A 23,524-nucleotide genomic window follows, 5' to 3' on the forward strand; every position below is an offset into this window, starting at 1 on the left:
CTCATATGTATATGTTATCTTTGATTTCAGAGCAACAGTACCACGAGGTTCATGGCCATTGCTATTTCATAGGAGGGCCTCATTATTCATAATGCTGCCGTGCTCCAGCGCAGGCTTTAATTCCATTAAACTTAATTGAAGAAAGCATGGCTCTTATTGTAATGTCAGCAGTTGCCTATCAGCGTCCCACAATACCTGTTTGAAGCCACATCCTCTATTTATAGCATCCTCTCTCATCAAAGCCACAGTAGCAACTAACATTATAACTAAGATCAGATTGAATTCACCCATTGTTGTTGCAAGTTGCCACAGTGGCTGTGACAAAGACAAAATCCACACCTGCAGTCTGAGGGAGAACAGCCAGTCAAGACCATAACTAAAATATATGTATGTTGACAGGAAACAACCACATTGTTATAGAAATTAGTTAGATTAGAGTTAATCATCACATATGCATGTCTTTAATTCGAATTAGAATTATGTATGTCAACATGACATACAGTGCATTCGGAAAGTATTCAGACCCCTTGACCTTTTCCACATTTTATTACATTACAGCCTTATTCTACACACAATACCCCATAATGACAAAGCAAAAACAGGTTTTTATACATTTTTTGAAATGTATAAAAGAAAAAACCCCGGGAAATATCACATTTACATAAGTATTCAGACCCTTTACTCAGTCTTCTTGGGTATGACGCTACAAGCTTGGCACACCTGTATTTGGGGAGTTTCTCCCATTCTTCTCTGCAGATCCTCTCAAGCTCTGTCAGGTTGGATTGGCAGCGTCGCTCCACAGCTATTTTCACCTCTCTCCAGAGATGTTCGACCGGGTTCAAGTCCGGGCTCTGGCTGGGCCACTCAAGGACATTCAGAGACTTGTCCCAAATCCACTCCTGCGTTGTCTTGGCTGTGTGCTTCGTGTCGTTGTCCTGTTGGACGGTGAACCTTCACTCCAGTCTGAGGTCCTGAGCGCTCTGGAGCAGGTTTTCATCGAGGATCTCTCTGTACTTTGCTCCGTTCATCTTTCCCTCAATCCTGACTAGTCTGCTGCTGAAAAACATCCCCACAGCATGATGCTGCCACCACTATGCTTCACCGTAGGGATGGTGCCAGGTTTCCTCCAGATGTGATTGGCATTCAGGCCAAAGAGTTCAATCTTGGTTTCATCAGACCAGAGAATCTTGTTCCACATGGTCTGAGAGTCCTTTAGGTGCCTTTTGGCAAACTCCAAGCGGGCTGTCATGTGCCTTTTACTGAGGAATGGCTTCCGTCTGGCCACTCTACCATAAAGGCCTGATTGGTGGAGTGCTGCAGAGATGGTTGTCCTTCTGGAAGGTTCTCCTATCTCCACAGAGGAACTCTGGAACTCTGTCAGAGTGACCATCGGGTTCTTGGTCACCTCCCTGACCAAGGCCCTTCTGCCCCGTTTGGCTGGGTGGCCAGCTCTAGGAAGAGTCTTGGTGGTTCCAAATTTCTTCCATTTAAGAATGATGGAGGCCACTGTGTTCTTGGGGACCTTCAATGCTGCAGAATTTTTTTAGTACCCTTTCTCAGATCTGTGCCTCGACACAATCCTGTCTCGGAGCTCTACGGACAATTCCTTCAACCTCATGGCTTGGTTTTTGCTCTGGCATGCACTGCCAACTGTGCGACCATATATAGACGGGTGTGTGCCTTTATAAATCATGTCCAATCAATTACATTTACCACAGGTTCAAGTTGAGGAAACATCTCAAGGAAGATCGATGGAAACAGGATGCACCTGAGCTCAATTTCGAGTCTCATAGCAAAGGATCTGAATACTTACGTAAATGAGGTATTTCTGTTTTTTATTTGTAATACATTTTCTAAAATTTCTAAAAACCTGTTTTCACTTAGTCGTTATTAGAGTCGTTAGACGGTATTGTGTGTAGATTGAGGATTTGTATTTATTTCATCCATTTTAGAATAAGGCTGTAAAAGGTCAAGGGGTCTGAATACTTTCCGAATGCACTGTATAGACATGACATACAGACTTTACCTCCCACTTTCTCCCCGTCTGTCTCTCCCTATTTTATTGTCTCTCTCTCTCTCTCTCTCTCTCTTCACTAAATCAGCCTTTAACCATACCATCAGAAGTTTCCCATTATTCTTAAATATAAGTTTATTTGATAATGAATACAGTAACTATGTTTGACAAGGCCAGTACATTCCTGACGGCCCAGCAGAGCAGTGCCAGTGGCAGGGATGTTTCTCTGCAGGTAGTTACATGGCACAGCATGGAAGCCTGGATAATGAGGATAAAGGGACTCAAAGGTAGAGCATGTACCATATCAAGAAGCTTACAGCACAGAAGAGGATCCCTACAGCATGCAGAGGGGTTAAGGTTAGGGTTAGGGTTAGGGTTCACTGAGCCATGCGCCCTGTATTTAGCATTATTATTAGACCCTCCTAATGTTTAGAGCTCAGAGTGTGTTCCCATCAAGATTTAACCTTACAGCATGGGTGTCAAACTCATTTGCCCCACTGGCCGCTTCCGCACTGAAAATTTATTATAATTCATCTCCGTCAAAATTTGCTAAAAAAATTCCTCTAGCCATCGCTTTTGGAATTTCCGATGCTCCTTGACTCTCTAGTTTTCGTTTCGATGACTGTTAGTAAACTGGACAGAGTGAAGAGATTATAAATGTAGGTCCATTATCATTTCTACACTGTTTTGATTTGGTTTTAGTCATTTAAATGTCGATTGAGATCGTTTTGCCCCATTATTTTTAAAAATATATATCTTATAAATGTTTTTAACTCAAAGCACCCACGGGCCGGTTTCCTTTACAGGGATTGAGAGGCTGTCCCTGTTGTGCAGTCTCAATAGTTCAGAAGACCAACGCAAGAGAGCGTGATTCCTGCACATACTGTTTGCTAGCATTACCTTAATTGCTGTAGATGTGGAGACTGACAATGTGTTGTTGCTACAACTGATTCTTAAGTAGGCTTACATAAGAATAGCTTGATTAACCTATGCTTGAAATGCATAACAGTCCAGTGCATATTCTGTGTATTCTGCATATTAGTGAAGTTTATTTACGTTGTTGATTTTCTGCATGTGAGGGCCTTAGTCCCTTAGTTTAGTCTTAACGTAGGCCTTAGTTTAGTCTGTGTGTTGAACCTTGTATTTATTAGTTTAAGAGATGATACTGCATACAAGGATTAATATTCTACTCTCAAATCCTTCATAAAAAGGAAAGTGGCTCAGAAGATGGAGTAATCCTATTTTTCTAAATAGTTACTACAGTCCTAAACTAAACTCCTGATTAATGAATGGAAGTATTTGTCAGCAGCATCTGCTGTTTGTGGCATCCTGCTGTTCAGCTTTGGCAAGTTACGTAGAGAAATAACTCTCTGTGGCTCTGGAACTGCAACAGTCTGGATAACTAAGGTATAGGCCTACAGCTTTCTCTTGGGAAATACTTACTTACACGACATGGCCAAAAGTATGTGGACAAGCGTTCAAATTAGTGGATTCAGCAATTTTATGTATAAAATCGAGCACACAGCCATTCAATCTCCATAGAAAAACATTGGCAGTAGAATGGCCCGTACTGAAGAGCTCAGTGACATTCAACGTAGCACCATCTTAGGATGCCACCTTTCCAACAAGTCAGTTCGTCAAATGTCTGCCCTGCTAGAGCTGCCCCGGTCAACTGTTAAGTGCTGTTATTGTGAAGTTGAAACATCTAGGAGCAACAACGGCTCAGCCGCGAAGTGGTAAGCCACACAAGCTCACAGAACGGGACCGCCGAGTGCTGAAGCACAAAGCACGTAAAAATCGTCTGTCCTCAGTTGCAACACTCACTACCGAGTTCCAAACTGCCTCTGGAAGCAACTGTTCATCAGGAGCTTCATGAAATGGGTTTCCATGGCTGGGCAGCCGCACACAAGCCTAAGATTACAATGTGCAATACCAAGTGTTGGCTGGAGTGGTGTAAAGCTCGCCGCTATTGGACTCTGGAGCAGTGGAAACGCGTTTTCTGGAGTGATGAATCACGCTTCACCATCTGGCAGTCCGACTGACTATTCTGGGTTTGGCGGAGAACGCTACCTGCCCGAATGCAACTGTAAAGTTTGGTGGAGAAGGAATAATGGTCTGGGGCTGTTTTTCATGGTTTGGGCTAGGCCCTTTAGTTCCAGTGAAGGGAAATTTTAATGATACATCACTAGCACATTAGAGGCTGCTTCTGCCTATTGAAATCACTGGCCACTTTAAGAAATGGAACACTAGTCACTTTAATAATGTTTACATATCTTGCACTACTCATCTCATATGTATATACTGTATTCTGTTCTATAATATTCTACTGTGTCTCAGTCCATTCCGCTCTGTCATTGCTTGTCCATATATGTATATATTCTTAAATTCCATTCTTTACTAGATTTGTGTGTATTGGGTATATATTGTGAAATTGTTAGATATTACTTGTTAGATATTACTGCACTGTCAGAGCTAGAAGCACAAGCATTTCGCTACACCTGCAATAACATCTGCTAAACACGTGTATGTGACAAATAAAATTTGATTTGATTTACAATGACATTCTAGACGATTCTGTGCTTCTAACTTTGTGGCAACAGTTTGGGGAAGGCCTTTCCTTTTTCAGCATGACAATGCCCCCTGTCCACAAAGCGAGGTCCATACAGAAATGGTTTGTCAAGATTGGTGTGGAAGAACTTGACTGGCTTGCGCAGAGCCCTGACCTCAACCCCATCGAATACCTTTGGGATAAATTGGAACGCCGACTGCGAGCCAGGCCTAATCACCCAACATCAGTGCCCGACCTCACTAATGCTCTTGTGGCTGAATGGAAGCAAGTCCCCGCAGCAATGTTCCAACAGTGGAAAACTAGTGGAAAGCCTTCCCAGAAAAGTGGAGGATGTTATAGCAGCAAAGGGGGGACCAACTCCATTTTAATGCCCATGATTTTGGAATGAGATGTTCGATGAGCAGGTGTCCACATACTTTTGGCCATGTGTACAATAGTGCAACAGTGAAATATATATTCTTGGATAATACTACTTATTTTACTAATAAGAATATGACTACACTGTTGATGCTTATTTTTCTTACTTAAAAGCCATGTCACAGGCACAAACAACTCATGACATATTGAATCCCATGAGATATAATTGATCCTATGGTATATAGCATCAGACCTATGATAGCATTTCATAGTATATCATATTGTATGTTCACAGATATTTCATAATGCACAGTGCCTTATACTCGAGGATCACATGTCTTTACTACTTACGGGTTCATAAATCTATACCACCATCTATACTTTAAGATGGGGTGAGTAAGATGAGTACCTTAGTACCTTAGAGTATCACAGTCACAAGTGACAAAGTATAAGTTCTTAAAATAGGCCCTGCTCAGATTCAAGGCTGTTTGCTGGACTACATAGTGACCCGCTGTCTTTAAAGGAGAAATCTCCTTGATATTGGATGAACAGGAACTGGATCAAACTTACTTAGAAACTGATATAGAATCACTGAGATAAATGACCTGTCATGTATATGTACCTGTATTTGATAAAATATTGCATTTTACCTGTAGCATCAAAGACCAAAAAGCCTAATCACAGTATCTGGCCTGTGACGGCTGTTTTTGTCACGGTTCAGACAGACGACCAGAGGACCACAATTGCGTCACACCAGAAAGTTTATTAAAACTTAAGGGAAAAGGGAAGTAGGGAGTGAATGAAGGCTCCAGGGGTAACAGGGATCCCGTCCAATGTGCTGGGTCTGTGCCCCCCCCAGTAGCAGCGATGCGTCCTATGAAGCCGGTGGTGGGTGGTCCAGAAGTCCTGGGGGGGGGAGACACAGACACAACAGGGCGGAATGAAACAAGGCAGCAGTACAGTTCAAGGGAAATCCAAAATACGTAGTAGCAAGGCAGAAGGCTGGTCAGAGTTACCGGGATTGAAGAGTAGTCAGGAGTCGTAATGGCAGAAGCAGGTCTGGATCTCCTGGGGCAGAAGAGTATCCAAAAATCAGGCAGGTCCGGGGTCACAAAACCAGGGTGAGCCAGAAGCGCGAGCAAACAGGTTCCGGGTGTGAGCTTTGCAGACGATCTGACACCGGAGAGCTGAAAGACAGGGCCTTAAATACTGGGAGAGGTAGTGGGTAATGCAGCGCAGCTGGCAGAGTAATTAGAGCAGAGCAGAGCAGGGACAGGTGGAGCTAGTTAGGCTGAGTAGAGAGAGTGGTGAGCAGAGTGGAAGAAAATTAAGGTGGTAACCCGGTGGAGTGAGAGGCCCATGACAGAACCCCCCCCCCAAGGGACGGCCCCAGAAGTCCCAAGAGCAACACCACGCCGGGCGGGAGGAGGGGAGCCGGAGGAGGGCTAGAACTCCTCCGAACGGTCCGAGTGAACGTCCTCATCCTCGGAGGAAGCCGGAGGGCCGTGGTCGGGAGATGGGACAGGTCCCGAGACAGGATCAGGCACAGGACAGGAAGCCGAGCGGGCAGGACGGTTAGGGACCCCTCTGGGGCGGCCCCTACGGATTGCAGGTTGATCAGGATGCCGTTGGTGGAAAGCGGTGATGAGAGTCCTATCCACAATCCGACTAGCTGGCACCCAGGTCCTTTCCTCAGGTCCATAGCCCTCCCAGTCAATGAGGTACTGGAGACCCCTACCCCTCCGTCTGGACCGAAGCAGGCGGCGGACGGTGTAAACCAGACCACCATCGACGAGCCGTGGAGGAGGAGGACAAGGCGCAGCAGGGACCAGCGGACTCTCATGGATGGGCTTAATCTTAGACACATGGAAAGTGGGGTGCACCCTCAGGGAATTAGGCAGTTGGAGCCGGACAGCAGTTGGGCTAATCACTCTTATGATAGGGAATGGGCCAATGAACCGAGGTGCCAGCTTCTGCGACTCCACCCTGAGTGGCAGGTTCTTCGATGACAACCACACCCTTTGACCAACATGGTAGGTGGGAGCAGGAATTCTCCGACGGTTGGCCCCGGTAGTGTAGCTGGCAACGGATCTGAGGAGTGTGGCTCGGGCTTGTGACCAGGTGCGGCGACATCGACGGGCAAAAGCAAGTGCAGATGGGCAAGTAACCTCCTCTTCCTGGCTGGCAAATAGAGGAGGCTGGTATCCATAAACACATTGGAAAGGGGACATACCGATGGCAGAGCAGGTCAGAGAATTGTGTGCGTACTCCACCCATGTCAATTGCTGCGACCAGGAGTGGGGGTTGCGTGAAGTCATGCATCGCAGTGCCTTCTCGAGCTCCTGATTAGCCCGCTCTGACTGCCCATTGGATTGGGGATGGAATCCGGAAGTCAGACTGACTGTGGCTCCCAGCAGGTGACAGAACTCCTTCCAAAAAGCGGAGGAGAATTGTGGACCACGGTCAGAAACTACATCCTTTGGCAGTCCGTGGATCCGGAAGACGTGTTCCAGGACCACCTGGGCGGTCTCCTTGGCGGTTGGGAGCTTGGGGAGGGGAATGAAGTGTGCCATCTTGCTGAAACGGTCAACGATGGTGAGAATGACGGTCATGCCACTTGAAGGGGGCAGCCCCGTGACAAAGTCAAGGGCGATGTGAGACCAGGGACGTCTGGGCACAGGCAGGGGCTGCAGCAATCCGGCTGGGGGCTGGCAGGACGACTTGTGTTGGTTGCAGATGGGGCAGGCTTGGACGAATTCCCGTACATCCTTCCTCAGAGAGGGCCACCAGAACCTCTGGGCGAGCAGGTTGTAAGTGCGGGTGGAGCCAGGGTGACAAGCTAGGCGGGAGTCATGTCCCCACTGAACGACCTGGGACCTCAGGTCTTCGGGGACAAAAAGGCGGTCAGCTGGGCAAGTGCTGGGACCTGGCTGGTTACGGAGAGCCTCCAGCACCTGTTCCTCAACAGCCCAGGTCAGAGCTGCAACGATGCAGGGACTTGGCAGAATCGACACAGGGTCCTTGGAGGGGGTGTCATCCTTCTGGAATTGACGGGAGAGGGCGTCTGGCTTGGTGTTGCGTGATCCAGGCCGGTATGACAGAGTGAAATTAAACCTGGTGAAGAACAGGGCCCAGCGGGACTGCCTGGAGTTCAACCGTTTGGCCGTGCGGATGTACTCCAAGTTCTTATGATCGGTCCAAACGAGAAATGGAATGGTGGACCCCTCCAGCCAGTGACGCCACTCCTCCAAGGCAAGCTTCACAGCCAGCAGCTCACGGTTCCCTATGTCGTAATTGCACTCAGAGGGGGACAACCGACGTGAGAAAAAGGCACAGGGATGGAGCTTCCTATCCTCCGCAGCCCACTGAGAAATCACAGCACCAACTCCCACATCCGAGGCGTCCACCTCCACAATGAATTGCCGGTCCACATCAGGCATCTGGAGGATGGGAGCGGAGGTGAACCTCACCTTGAGGGTACTGAAGGCTTTGTCGGCTGCTGGGGTCCAGGTGAAGGGTTGCTTGGTGCTGGTTAGAGCAGTGAGAGGGGCAGCAACGGTACTGTAGTTCCGGATAAACTTCCTATAGAAGTTAGCAAACCCCAGAAACTGTTGCAGCTTCTTTCTGTTCTCCGGAACTGGCCATGAAGTGACTGCTGATACTTTGGCAGGATCCATTTGGATACTTCCCTCTGCCACTATGTACCCCAGGAAGGCCACTGTCTTGACGTGAAACTCACATTTCTCTGCCTTGGCGTAGAGGGAATTCTCCAGAAGACGATGAAGGACTTGCTGGACATGGCGGGTGTGTTCAGACAGGTTTCTGGAGTAGATTAAGATGTCATCCAGGTAAACGAAGACAAACTTGTTTAACATGTCCCGCAGTACATCATTCACTAGAGCCTGGAACACAGCAGGAGCATTGGTGAGGCCAAAAGGCATAACCAGATACTCGTAGTGGCCTGTTGGTGTATTGAATGCGGTTTTCCATTCATCTCCCTCCCGGATCCGCACTAGGTGGTAAGCGTTTCTGAGATCCAACTTGGTAAAAACAGTGGCTCCCTGGAGCAACTCAAAAGCAGAGGTGAGCAGAGGCAGAGGGTAACGGTTTTTCACTGTGATGTCGTTGAGTCCCCTGTAGTCGATGCAGGGGCGAAGAGATCCGTCCTTCTTCCCCACAAAGAAGAAGCCAGCACCAGCAGGAGATGAAGATGAACGGATTAATCCTGCGGACAGAGAGCCATTGATGTAGTCCTCCATGGACTTTCTTTCAGGAGCAGACAACGAATAAAGACGACCCTTTGGAGGGGCTGTTCCAGGGAGGAGGTCGATGGCACAGTCGTACGGTCGGTGAGGGGGCAGAGATGTGGCTCTTGCTTTGTTAAACACCTCTCTGAGACCATGGTAGCATTCTGGGACATTGGAGAGGTCAGGAGCGGAGTTAGTAGGTACTGGCCGAGGGGGTAGTGCGGCAGCAAGCAGGCAGGTTCGGTGGCAGTCCTCTCCCCACTCCCTGATCACCCCGGTCACCCAGTCGAGCTGAGGGTTGTGCCGGCGGAGCCATGGGTAACCCAGGATGAGGGGTTGGCCTGGAGAGGGGAGCAGGTGAAACTGGATAGTTTCTTGATGGTTTCCGGACAGACCCATCGAGACCGGGGCCGTGACATGAGTGACCGATCCGAGTAAGTGTCCGTCCAGTGCCCGGGCAGGAATAGGAGGTGTCAAACGGAGGTTCTCCAGTCCCAGTTGGCGTGCCAGCTTGATGTCCATTATGTTGGCTTCGGCGCCAGAATCCACCAGAGCAGCCAGGGTGTGAGTTGAGTCAGAGAGGCGGAGGTGAACTTGCAGCAGGGGTTTGCGGTCGGAGGACTGGATGGTCATTGAACTCAACCGGACTCCCCCTATGCCCGGTGAGCTTCGGCCCTTTAAAGGGCAGGTTACCACACGATGTCCATCACCTCCACAATAGAGGCAGAGGTTTGAGGTGAAGCGGCGCTGGCGCTCTGCAGGAGTGAGAGAGGCTCGCCCAATCTCCATAGGCTCAGACTGATCAAGCTGACCTGGGTGAGTGGCAGTAGATGACAGGAGCCCAGTCGGATCTCTCCGAATGCCGGTAGTAGGTGGACCTTGGCGCCCCCTCTCACGACGACGGGTCTGTATCCTTCTGTCGATCCTGACAGTCAGTGCGATGGCTTCATCAAGAGTGGAAGGCAGTTCATGGGAGACCAACTCGTCCTTGATATAGTCAGCCAAACTATGGAAGAACGCGTCCACCAACGATGGTGTGTTCCAAGAACTTCGTCTAGCCAGGGTTCGGAAGTCGATGGAATGGTCTGCGACTGTACGTCTGCCTTGTCGAATACTGAACAGTTCACGAGACGCCTCTGCGGTTGGTGAATCCAGGTCAAACACCTTCAGCATCTCCTCAGCAAACAGGTCGAAGGTTGCACATTCGGGGGTTTGACGTTCGAACTCTGCTGTTCCCCAGAGTCGAGCTCGGCCCGTCAGGTGAGTGATGGCATACCCAACTTTAGCCCCCTCCGTGGCGAAGGTCCTTGGCTGCAAGGAGAACTGAAGTCGGCAGCTAGTCAGGAATGGCCGGACCTGGGTTGAATCGCCGTTGAACCGCTCGGGGTTTCCAATCTTGGGTTCCGGAGCAGCGGCTGCAATGACCGGGGCAGGTAACTCGGGGGCAGGGCTGGTGGGCAGACTGGCTGGGGTAAGGTTGGTGAGGAGTTGAATGATCATGGCGAGTTGTTGTTGCTGCTGCTGGAACTGCTGCTCATGCTCATCGGTTTCCATGTCGGGGAAAGTGTGCGCTGAGTCCATAATGGTCAGATCGTACTGTCACGGTTCAGACAGACGACCAGAGGACCACAATTGCGTCACACCAGAAAGTTTATTAAAACTTAAGGGAAAAGGGAAGTAGGGAGTGAATGAAGGCTCCAGGGGTAACAGGGATCCCGTCCAATGTGCTGGGTCTGTGCCCCCCCCAGTAGCAGCGATGCGTCCTATGAAGCCGGTGGTGGGTGGTCCAGAAGTCCTGGGGGGGGGAGACACAGACACAACAGGGCGGAATGAAACAAGGCAGCAGTACAGTTCAAGGGAAATCCAAAATACGTAGTAGCAAGGCAGAAGGCTGGTCAGAGTTACCGGGATTGAAGAGTAGTCAGGAGTCGTAATGGCAGAAGCAGGTCTGGATCTCCTGGGGCAGAAGAGTATCCAAAAATCAGGCAGGTCCGGGGTCACAAAACCAGGGTGAGCCAGAAGCGCGCGCAAACAGGTTCCGGGTGTGAGCTTTGCAGACGATCTGACACCGGAGAGCTGAAAGACAGGGCCTTAAATACTGGGAGAGGTAGTGGGTAATGCAGCGCAGCTGGCAGAGTAATTAGAGCAGAGCAGAGCAGGGACAGGTGGAGCTAGTTAGGCTGAGTAGAGAGAGTGGTGAGCAGAGTGGAAGAAAATTAAGGTGGTAACCCGGTGGAGTGAGAGGCCCATGACAGTTTTAGACATTTTGGCATTAAGGGCTTTCAAGTGGAGTGCATCTGCTTTTCCCTTGCTAGACATGAGCATATCACAGTCATGCCAAAATGAATGACATTGCTAGAGCCAGGGACAGTAATTGGGAGATTTTACACTGTAAGAAAATCACCTATCTACTGTATATTTAACTATTTCTCTCTAATTGCATAATTCCTTGGCAGGGACTGAAATACATTAAAGTTGTCTGTTTAATTATGAATACTCCCCTGAAACCCTTACATGCCTACACCATTTTACACCCGAACAGTAGAACCTCGATCAGTGGGCTCAATGTAGGCTCAGTTATTCACATCTGAAAAAAGCCAAGTCACTGTTCTTTAAAGCCAAGTCACTGTTCTCCTTAAACCGGGTGGCTATGAGTGATGTAGTCTATATTAGCTCCCCACTCAACAGAGGTAAATTTTTACATCATTCAAATCCTTTATTTGACGAATCCCTCACAGACAGACTTTTGGGACCATGTTGTCAAGAGGTTCACATTTCCAGAGCTTAAAGTCAGATAAAAACACAAACCTCACACAAGTGTGTTCAGCCAAGGTACCAGTGTTGGGGAAGCTACTCTAAAATAGTTTATTAGGTACACCCATCTAGTTCCGGGTCGGACCCCCCTTTTCCTCCAGAACAGCCTGAATTCTTCCCCACACCATTACACCACCAGCCTGTACCGTTGACACCAGGCAGGATGGGGACATGGAGTCATGCTGCTTACACCAAATCCTGACTCATCAGCATGACTCAACAGGAACCGGGATTCGTCGGGCCAGGCAATGTCTTTCCACACCTAAATTGTCCAGTGTTGATGATCACATGCCCATTGGAGCCACTTCTTCTTGTTTTTAGCTGATAGGAGTGGAACCCAGTGTGGTCATCTGCAGCAATAGCCCATCGGTGACAAGGACCGACGAGTTGTGCGTTCTGAGATGCTGTTCTGCACACCACTGTTGTACTGCGCCGTTATTTGCCTGTTTGTGGCTCGCCTGTTAGCTTGCATGATTCTTGCCATTCTCCTTCGACCTATCTCATCAACGAGTTGTTTTTGCCCACAGAACTGCTGCTGACTGGATGTTTTTTGTTTGTTGCACCGTTCTCGGTAAACCCTAGACACTGTTGTGTGCAAAAAGCCCAGGAGGCCCGCCGTTTCTGAGAAACTGGAATTGGCGCACCTGGCACCGACAATCATACCACGCTCAAAGTCGCTTAAGTAACTCGTTTTGCCCATTCTAACATTAAATCGAACAGGAACTGAATGCCTTGATGCCTGTCTGCCTGCTTTATATAGCAAGCCATGGCCACGTGACTCACTGTCTGTAGGAGCGAACAATTTGTATGTGTACCTAATAAACTGGCCACTGAGTGTAGTTTACCAAGCTACCAATTACTTCTCGCTAGAAAAAGTTAAGCTTCAAGTGAGAACTACACAGGTCTGATGCCGAAAAAGAAAGGACATTCTTGCCTTCTTCAACCCTATTTTCTTTTCATTTAGCAAAAAAGTTGTGTGTAGTTCCAGTAGTTAGTAACACCGCTACATGGCAAAAAGTCATTAACTACTGGAATCACAACTTAGATTTGAAATGAGTTCAGCTACCTCCAAGCTACTGCATATTGTAGTTAAATTACTAGTTTAACTATAGTACATGAAGTTAACTACTCCCGAACTAAGAGCAATTTTAATGTTAGCAGCCAGCATCTCTGTCTTGCTGGCATCAAAAAGAATGGGTTATTCCGTCACCGGAATATGGATTTTTAGACTGGTTTGATCTCCTCTGAGTTATTTTTAACTTCAAAGTTGGCTGAACAGTGAAAAAGAACAAACCTACGATATGACCGTAGGTGGTTTTATTTGATTCCTGCCTCTCAGTTATGGAGAACTTAACAGGTTATGGACCGAATCCCCTCGTTCTCTGTTCCACCTTCTGGAGGTCAGAGCAGTATACAACAACAGAAGACTGAGAGCATTAAAAGCAACATGTCACATCCTATATTCTGACTGAAAGACAGGGGCCATGTCTTTGATCATTATTGAAAAGATCTCCTGTGTCCCCTAGCAAAACACTGCTTTGCCATTAGAGGGCAGCCTTTCAATGGAATCACACAATCACACCATCAAGCTATGCTAAAGACATGCTGACGTTCACACGTTGCAGAAACACCTAGCTAGTGTTTTGTATAAATTGATATCCTTATTGAATGGGGTTTGTTTGTTGTTCTAATGCCCTGCCTTGCATTTCTACTGTTGTTTTGTTTTTGTATTATTTGATCATGTTTTATACAGTTGGGTTTCCAAACTACAACACTACAAACAGAATACTGAACTATACTGCTTTAGTAGTGCCTAGCCCTAGACAGAGCAGAGACAGACTCAGCTACACTTTCAACAGTATCTCCTCCTCAAGCTAGTATTGTATAGTGGAAGTGTCTTTTGTCAGGACGTACCTCTGCAACTTTTCTGTTTGCATTACAAAGCTTTACAGTTGGCTGACAACTGAGAATTTCCGCTGAGTGTCGGGTGCTGTGCCGATGATGACGAAACTTAGGGAAATGCCTTTTATATTCTCAATATTTAATGTGGGGGATCCATTCCTGACACAGATAGTTATCCTTGATAGAAAAAATCGGATTACTATTCAATGCTAATGGTAGGCTAATTATGCATAATTTGAGCTCAGAGTCACATATTCTTACACATCAATGTCACATCGCAGGCTCGGCTTGGGTATTTCTATCCGATGTTTTTCATTAGTATGCGAGGGGAAAATACCTTAAAATGCATCTAATCTCAACTGTTTTAGAGAGGCTTAAATAATTAACCTTTGGGGCAATCTAAATAACCAGAAAGAGATGTTGACGTTTAGTGCTGTGTTTAATTTAATTATCTGTGATGTCTTAATTGAATGAACAGACAGCTGCACAGAGCATGCTGTAGAATACATCACTGAGCAGCAATACAACATGAACCCAACCCTCCTCACCCAAGGCCATTCACCAGGCATGCTGTCCAGGCCCATGTTCATGTCATAAACCTTTTGTCTGCTAATTTGTTCATCGGAGCTAGGTAAACTGAAGGATCTGTAAAATATCTCAGGCATGCATATTCACTAGCTCAGGTTGTCAACGGCTTAAACATTTACTACGATATATAATTTTGAATGCAAATACTAATTTGCATATGCACATGCCCATAAAACCAGAACACATAACCGAGGATGAACACCCAACCAAGCTATTCTTCGCTTGGAAGTAAAAACATATAGTATTATGTGCTTTATGTCTTCAGACTTTCATACTGTATATTACATTTCAAGAATGAAATGTCTTGGCGAAGACCATTTAGCCGAGGGCAAGATGTTACATAACAGTAGATATGTTGGGAGGTTTGTGCTAAGCATCCAGAATTAACATATTGTTATCATTGTGCTTCCTTTTCAGGCTCCTTGAGCAACATTTCCAGTGATGTCTTCTCAGCCAACCTCAGCTGTAATGATTCTGGCACCAATGAGACCTGTGTGGCGGGGGAGGAGGGGGTGGGAAGCCCCTACAAAGCCGTGGAGATGGTCTTCATCGCCCTGGTTACAGGCTCCCTTAGTTTTGTCACTGTCACAGGCAACATCCTGGTGATGCTCTCCATTAAAGTCAATCGGCACCTCCAGACTGTCAACAACTATTTCCTGTTTAGCCTGGCGTGTGCTGACCTTATCATTGGTGCGTTCTCCATGAACCTCTACACTGTCTACATCATCGTGGGCTATTGGCCCCTGGGACCTGTAGCGTGTGACTTGTGGCTGGCCCTGGATTACGTGGTGAGCAATGCTTCTGTCATGAACCTTCTTATTATTAGCTTTGACCGCTACTTCTGTGTCACCAAGCCCCTGAGCTATCCAGCCAGAAGGACCACCAAAATGGCTGGGCTGATGATTGCAGGTGCCTGGATTCTCTCCTTCATTCTTTGGGCCCCTGCTATCCTGTTTTGGCAGTTTATTGTTGGAGAGCGCACGGTTCCACCAGGAGAGTGCTACATCCAGTTTCTCTCCAACCCTGCAGTCACTTTCGGCACAGCCATCGCTGCCTTCTACCTGCCTGTGGTCATCATGATGGTGCTCTATATCCACATCTCTCTGGCCAGCCGCAGCCGTGTGTCCAAGCAGAAGCCTGAGGCTGAGAAAAAGAAGAAAGGCCTCAAGATACCTAACCCACTCAAGAGCCACATCCTTAACAGACAGAATAACAACAACCAGTCCCCCAAGCCCAGTCTGGAGTCCTGCAACACTGGTGAAGCTGTGAAGAATGGCAACATTGATGAGTCTGTCGTTTCCACCAAGGCTAACGCTAGTGTCAATCCAGAAGAGAAAGAAAGTTCCAATGACTCAAGCACAGCCAGCATTGCCCCCAAAAACGCTAAGGAGAGGGCCAACAGTGAAGCCATTTCCGAAGGGGGCCTTGGCGTTGCTCCTGCACCTGCTCCTGCTCCTGCACTTGCTCCTGCTCCTGCACCTGAACCTGCACCTGCAGCGGCAACCGTCAAACTCAACCCTGCCTCCAAATGGTCCAAGATTAAGATTGTAACCAAGCAGGCTGGTGACGAGTGCATCACTGCCATCGAGATTCAGCCACCCATCCAGGGGGGTGAGAGACGCTCTATCCCAGTCAACCGTCCCCGGAAGGTGGCACGCAAGTTTGCCAGTATTGCCCGCAGCCAGGTGAAGAGAAAGCGCCAAATGGCAGCCAGGGAGAAGAAGGTGACCAAAACCATCTTCGCCATCCTACTTGCCTTCATCCTCACATGGACCCCGTACAATGTCATGGTGCTCATCAGCACCTTCTGCCACTCCTGTGTCCCGGACACTGTGTGGGCCATCGGCTACTGGCTGTGCTACGTCAACAGCACCATCAACCCAGCCTGCTACGCCCTCTGCAACGCCACCTTCAAGAAGACCTTCAAGAACCTCCTCATGTGCCAGTATAAGAATATTGGAACAAGATGAGCTGGAGCATACAGTAAATAGGGCTGGTGAGGGTTAATATTACTAAGACATCTGGAGGCCTGAGTGGTTACAGTAGGAGGGGAGGAGGGAGCCTCCTCAGTCATGTTTATGAACTTATGTCACACTCAATGCTCCTCTGAGATGTCTTAGCCACAGAAGATAGTAACATCATAGCTATTTCCAAATGATACAGTATGAGTATGATTGCCAATGTGAGGATGGGGCAAATGAAGAATCTGAGATCAGCCAAAGTTATGGAGTCTAAACATGTCTAAGTTGTCTTCATTGCCTCTTGGACCCTTACTGTGAAGACCAATAAGGACTAATTCGTATCCACTGAAATGTGGTAACAATCTTCAAAAAGCCCAGCTGAACGTCTGTAGACTAAGGCCAGGCCAAGACTTCAGTCATCCCTCTCCAAGATACCACCACCGAAATCAGAGACAGTGAGGAGAGTGTTACATAATGTCTGGGTGTACGGCAAAAGACACATTAAAAAGGAGCTTTGAAATCTTCCTTTATACAACAGTATAAAATGAAACAAGCATGAAATGTCTAATTAAACAATCTATTTCCTCCTCTCCCACCTCCTTATTATTGAGAGTTATTAACTCCTCACAGAAATGGAGGCACTCCCTCACATCAGTGAATCATTATCATAATGTGATATGGAGAGCAATGTGGTCATAACATGATATGGAGAGCAAAGATGATATGGATCTAACGTCAAGGCTAGTTGCACGTACGTCCAAGTACTGCAACATATTGCTGGTGACTTGAAAGTACAGTATGCATTTCCATTCACCTCCCACTGACCAAAATATTGATGTATCTGTTTTGCGCAAAGGTGATCTTCAAAGGTGACAAACTGTTGATGGCAGTACAAGGCCATGGCATAAGTTAACAACCAGTGTTTGGCTCCAAACAATTAATGTATCGTGTTACGTTATAAGGAGAAACACCCACAGGCAACGGTAAAGCTTTAATTCTTTGCCAGCTTCACAATTATGAAAGTGTTTTTAAATTTAGTCTTCACTGCTAATGGAACTACCGATACAAAAAACAAACACTTGTTTATAGGGGATATTATCTCGAGAGTATTAAACATATTTTCTATTTTATCTCCTGCCTAATTATGAATGTGTAAATAGAAGGCCATTGTATGCTCTAAAAAGTGCAGTTTCTCTCATGCATTTAATATCTGAATGTTTGTACCTCTCTTGTATTATGTTTGTGATTTACACATAATTTTACAAATTGAATATAATATATATATATATATATATAACTTTATGTATATGCAAGAGATATCAAGAGTGTATTTCTAAATTGATATAGAGAGTGTATTTCAAAAAAATGTAAGCAGTTGTTTTTTGTTTTGAATGCCATTGGTGACTAAATCGCTTATATTTGTAACTTTGCCACTATTCTCCATGTTGGATTACAATGTGTGAAGTCCAGTTTGTACCTCCCCAGCCTATATCCATATTCATGAGGTCACACCAATGATTAGGTGGGTAATATTACTAGCTTATCTAAATGGTTCAATGGATTTTCAAAGAATGACCTTCTGACAAAGAACTAAATGCATCAAAGTAGGGATTAGTGGGAAAATAACTGATATTGTGTATGACCTGGTAATGTAGAATGACCAGCCATGGATGTGCATCCATATAAAACTGATTTTGAAATGATCATGGGGTGATTACTGTCATGGTAAAGCTCATTAATATAACATTAGCATGACAGGCTGAGTGCGACCCAAAAAAGGGGTGAAAGGGAGAGTGTAAAACATGACCAGTTTCCTGTAGTATGGCCCTCCCCTAAAACAACTATCCAGAGACAGTGTACAGAGGATTGTATCATTTTCTAATGCTTAATAAAGATCTTGTACCATTGGAATAGTATTTGAAATGATTTGACATGTACAGTATGCTTTTGATTTAATATACAGTATTAATGGAATATAGTTTGCATGCTACGATTATTACCAGTCAGACTATGGAATATAGAGTTAACATTGACAGGTAGTGATATCTGTATGAGACAATGGGAGGAGCGCTGGGGCCGGTGACCGAGCAGTGACACAGTATGAGCTCATGGCTGTGCTGAGAGCCCAGGGGAGCACCAGATCCAGCAGGAGACCCTCAGAGCCAAAACAGATCAGCACAAATTATGGCACCATGACTTCAGGTCATGCACTCAGCAAGGCCCTGTGGGCTTTATAACAAATCTACTAGTTTGCCCGGTTTTAAGGGTCATTTGGTTTACTCATTCAACCATGCCTCTTTTTAGCAATAATGATGAGACATCGCCTGACATTTGACATCATTATCTCTCAACTAGTGCCATACATTGTATTACTTGATCTTACAACAGTAACTTAGTAATGAACGTGACAGGTCCTGAAATGAAATACTTTTCTTATGAAAGGAGGGCTGAACTTACTGATTTAGCCTCGGTTTCAATCGTCCTCATTAGGAAATGAAATTGAGAATGAGATTCAGGTCTTGAAGGCATGCTTTAATGTGGTGTCTCTTATGTGTGTTTGCAGGTGAGAGGCGTTTGTACATTCACTCTGCCAAAACTGTACACAGTCACTTACCCTTCTAGATAACTTGAAACAGTCTAACCAGGTCTTGTGTCTGGAAGTAGCCTAAGCTAGCTAGCAAACTAGCCAACTTCTTTTGCCAATCAGCTTCAGCCAGACTGTGGCAAAGTTGGTTTGACTTTGGATAGTCTATCTGTGGGGCTAGTTAGGAACCGCCAATATATTACACAATGTAAATGGGAAAATGTTTTAATTTTAATGTTGCACACCTTTTAGTTCTCATTAAATATTTTCAATATTTGTATATGAATTTCTACAATTTATAGATTGTTTGAGGTTTCTATGTCATTGATATTTGGAGCTATTGACATTTAAAAATATTGTCCCATGTATGTACACTACCGGTCAAAAGTTTTAGAACACCTACTCATTCAAGGGTTTTTCTTTATTTTTACTGTTTTCTACATTGTAGAATAATAATATAACACATATGAAATCATGTAGTAACCAAAGAAGTGTTAATAAAATCAAAATATATTTTATATTTGAAATTCTTCAAATAGCCACCCTTTGCTTTGATGACAGCTTTGCGCACTCTTGGCATTCTCTCAACCAGCTTCACCTGGAATGCTTTTCCAATTGTCTTGAAGAAGTTCCCACATTTGCTGAGCACTTGTTGGCTGCTTTTCCTTCACTCTGCGGTCCGACACATCACAAACCATCTCAATTTGGTTGAGGTCGGGGGATTGTGGAGGCCAGGTCATCTGATGCTGTCCCGCCCTGACTCAGGGGACGCTTATATGTTGAGTCAGGGTGTGTACATTCTATGTTGTGTTGTTCTATGTTATAGGTTCTAGTATGGGTATTTCTATGTTGGCCGGTGTGGTTCCCAATCAGAGGCAGCTGTCGCTCGTTGTCTCTGATTGGGGACCATACTTAGGCAGCCTATTGGCACTATTGAGTTGTGGGATCTTGTTCCGTGTGAGGTATGTTGTTTGTGTACCTTGGACTTCACGTTTCATTTAGTTTGTTGTTTTGTCATTGTGTTTATTCGGTATAATAAACATGTATGCATATCACGCTGCGCCTTGGTCCGTCCTGTCCGTCAACGATCGTGACAGAAGATCCCACCAAACAAGGACCAAGCAGCGTGCCCAGGAGGAGCGAATAGCCATGTCACAGGTGGGTAAATGGTGGTCATGGGAGGAGATATTTGCAGGGAAAGGGCCATGGGCGAAGGTAGATGCCCAGGCAGGAGAGGAGACACGGCGCCAACCGTGCCGACGACGGAGACCCGAGAGGCAACCCCAATAAAACATTTTTGGGGGGGCACACAAGGTGGATGACGAGGCTACAGGAGGCTAAAAGGGAGAAGGAAAGTGTAGAGGCACGGCAAGAGGAGCTGGTTAGGCAGCAGAAGGAGCGGGGGTTAATAAAGGAACCCAGTCCCGCTCCTCGCACCAAGCAAGTGGTGCGTGTCGCCAGTCCGGTCCGGCCCGTTCCTGCTCCCCACACTAAGCCAGTGGTGCGGGTTCCCAGTACGGCCCGACCCGTTCCTGCTCCTCGCACCAAGCCAGTGGTGCGCGTCGCCAGCCAGGCCCGGCCTGTTCCTGCCCCTCGCACCAAGCTAGTCGTGCGCGTCGCCAGTCCGGCCCGGCCTGTTCCTGCTCCTCGCACCAAGCCAGTGGTGCGCGTCGCCAGCCCGGTCCGGCCTGTTCCGGCCCCTCGCACCAAGGCAGTGGTGCGCATCGCCTGCCCGGTCCGGCCTGTTCCTGCCCCTCGCATCAATCTAGTGGTGCGCGTTGCCAGCCCGGCCCGGACTGTTCCTGCCCCTCGCACCAAGCCAGTGGTGCGCGTCGCCAGCCCGGTCCGGCCTGTCCCTCGCACCAAGCCAGTGGTGCGCGTCGCCAGCCCGGCCCGGCCTGTTCCTGCTCCTCGCAACAAGCCAGTGGTGCGCGTCGCCAGCCCGGTCCGGCCTGTTCCTGCCCCTCGCACCAAGCCAGTGGTGCGCGTCGCCAGCCCGGTCCGGCCTGTTCCTGTCCCTCGCACCAAGCCAGTGGTGCGCGTCGCCAGCCCGGCCCGGCCTGTTCCTGCCCCTCGCACCAAGCCAGTGGTGCGCGTCGCCAGCCCTGTCCGGCCTATTCCTGCTCCTCGCACCAAGCCAGTGGTGCGTGTGTCCAGTCCGGCACGGCCCGGCCTGTTCCACCGGTGCCTGGTTCGGCACCGGTCAGCTGCTCTACTCCGGAGCCAGAGCAGTCCGCTCTACCGGTGCCCAGTTCAGCTCCGGTCAGCGGCTCCACTCCGGAGCCAGAGCAGTCCGCTCCACCGGTGCCCAGTCCAGCTCCGGTCAGCGGCTCTAGTCCGGAGCCTGAGCAGTCCGCTCCACCGGTGCCCGGTCCAGCTCCGGTCAGCGGCTCCAGTCCAGACCCAGACGTCAGCCCCTCTCCAGGTTCGGGGTCTCCCACACCAGGGTCCAGACAGGGCTTGGAGTATAGTGGGAGGAAGGAGAGGGGAAGCAACGTGTGGTCCTCTGTAGCTCAGCTGGTAGAGCACGGCGCTTGTAACGCCAAGGTAGTGGGTTTGATCCTCGGGACCACCCATACACAAAAAAATAAATATGTATGCACGCATGACTGTAAGTCGCTTTGGATAAAAGCGTCTGCTAAATGGCATATTATATTATTATATTATAACGCGCCAAGGTCTAGACCAGACCAGGGGCGCAACAGGGAGGCGAAGAGTGAGAGGTCGTCACGCCCTGAGCCGGATCCGCCTCCGAGGCGGAATGCCCACCCGGCCCCTACCCTGTTGTGTTTATGTTGTGCGGTCGGAGTCCGCACCTTTGGGGGGGGGTACTGTCCCGCCCTGACTCAGGGGACGCTTATATGTTGAGTCAGGGTGTGTATATTCTATGTTGTGTTGTTCTATGTTATAGGTTCTAGTATGGGTATTTCTATGTTGGCCGGTGTGGTTCCCAATCAGAGGCAGCTGTCGCTCGTTGTCTCTGATTGGGGACCATACTTAGGCAGCCTATTGGCACAATTGAGTTGTGGGATCTTGTTCCGTGTGAGGTATGTTGTTTGTGTACCTTGGACTTCACGTTTCATTTAGTTTGTTGTTTTGTTATTGTGTTTATTCGGTATAATAAACATGTATGCATATCACGCTGCGCCTTGGTCCGTCCCGTCCGTCAACGATCGTGACAGATGCAGCACTCCATCACTCTCCTTCTTGGTAAAATAGCCCTTACACAGCTTGGAGGTGTGTTGGGTCATTGTACTGTTGAAAAATAAACAATAGTCCCACTAAGCCCAAACCAGATGGGATGGCGTATCGCTGCAGAATGCTGTGGTAGCCATGCTGGTTAAGTGTGCCTTGAATTCTAAATAAATCACAGACAGTGTCACCAGCTAAGCACCCCACACCATAACACCTCCTCCTCCATGCTTTACGGTGGGAAACACACATGCGGAGATCATCCGTTCTCCCACACCGCGTCTCACAAAGACACAGCGGTTGGAACCAAAAATCTCCAATTTGGACTCCAGACCAAAGGACAAATTTCCACCGGTCTAATGTCCATTGCTCGTGTCTCTTCTTCTCATTGGTGTCTTTTAGTAGTGGTTTCTTTGCGGCAACTGTAGCTCAGTTGGTAGAGCATTGCGCTTGCAATGCCAAGGTTGTGGGTTCGATTCCCACAGGGGGGCCAGTATGAAAAATGTATGCACTCACTAACTGCTAAATGACTAAAATGTAATTTGACCATGAAGGCCTGATTCACACAGTCTCCTCTGGACAGTTGATGTGTCTGTTACTTGAACTCTGTGAAGAATTTATTTGGGCTGCAATTTCTGAGGCTGGTAACTCTAATGAACTTATCCTCTGCAGCAGAGGTAACTCTGGGTCTTCCATTCCTGTGGCGGTCCTCATGAGAGCCAGTTTCATCATAGCGCTTGATGGTTTTTGCGACTGCAAAAGTTATTGAAATGTTCCGGATTGACTGACCTTCATGTCTTAAAGTAATGATGGACTGTCGTTTCTCTTTGCTTATTTGAGCTGTTCTTGCCATAATATGGACTTGGTCTTTCACTAAATAGGGCTATCTTCTGTATACCCCCCCTACCTTGTCACAACACAACTGATTGGCTCAAACGCATTAAGAAGGAAAGAAATTCCACAAATTAACTTTTAAGAAGGCACACCTGTTAATTGAAATGCATTCCATGTGACTACCTCATTAAGCTGGTTGAGGGAATGCCAAGAGTGTGCAAAGCTGTCATCAAGGCAAAGGGTGGCTATTTGAAGAAAAATATATATTTTGATTTGTTTAACACTTTTTTGGTTTCTACATGATTCCATATGTGTTATTTCATAGTTTTGATGTCTTCACTATTATTCTACAATGTATAAAAGAGTAAAAATAAAGAAAAACTCTTGAATGAGTAGGTGTTCTAAAACATTTGACCGGTAGTGTACATTGTGTAATTTACTGATGGTCCCTAACTAGCCCCA

The 23,524-nt window shown here is 47.3% G+C and overlaps 1 protein-coding gene across 1 annotated transcript in view; it reads left to right on the plus strand.

Moving 5' to 3' along the window:
- The window catches only part of LOC311111569 (activating molecule in BECN1-regulated autophagy protein 1A-like), a gene marked incomplete at its 3' end in the record, with an annotated part of 143,650 nt that extends 127,189 nt beyond the window's left edge, over positions 1 to 16,461 (plus strand). The window contains exon 16 of the mRNA XM_084154322.1: positions 14,909 to 16,461. Coding sequence (XP_084010448.1) covers positions 14,909 to 16,461 — 1,553 coding nt within the window. The remainder of the gene's footprint in view (positions 1 to 14,908) is intronic.
- Between the last annotated feature and the right edge of the window lie 7,063 nt (positions 16,462 to 23,524).

The sequence above is a fragment of the Coregonus lavaretus genome (genome assembly GCF_964263955.1).
Source record: "Coregonus lavaretus genome assembly, chromosome: 37".
NCBI classification, from domain to species: Eukaryota; Metazoa; Chordata; class Actinopteri; order Salmoniformes; family Salmonidae; genus Coregonus; species Coregonus lavaretus.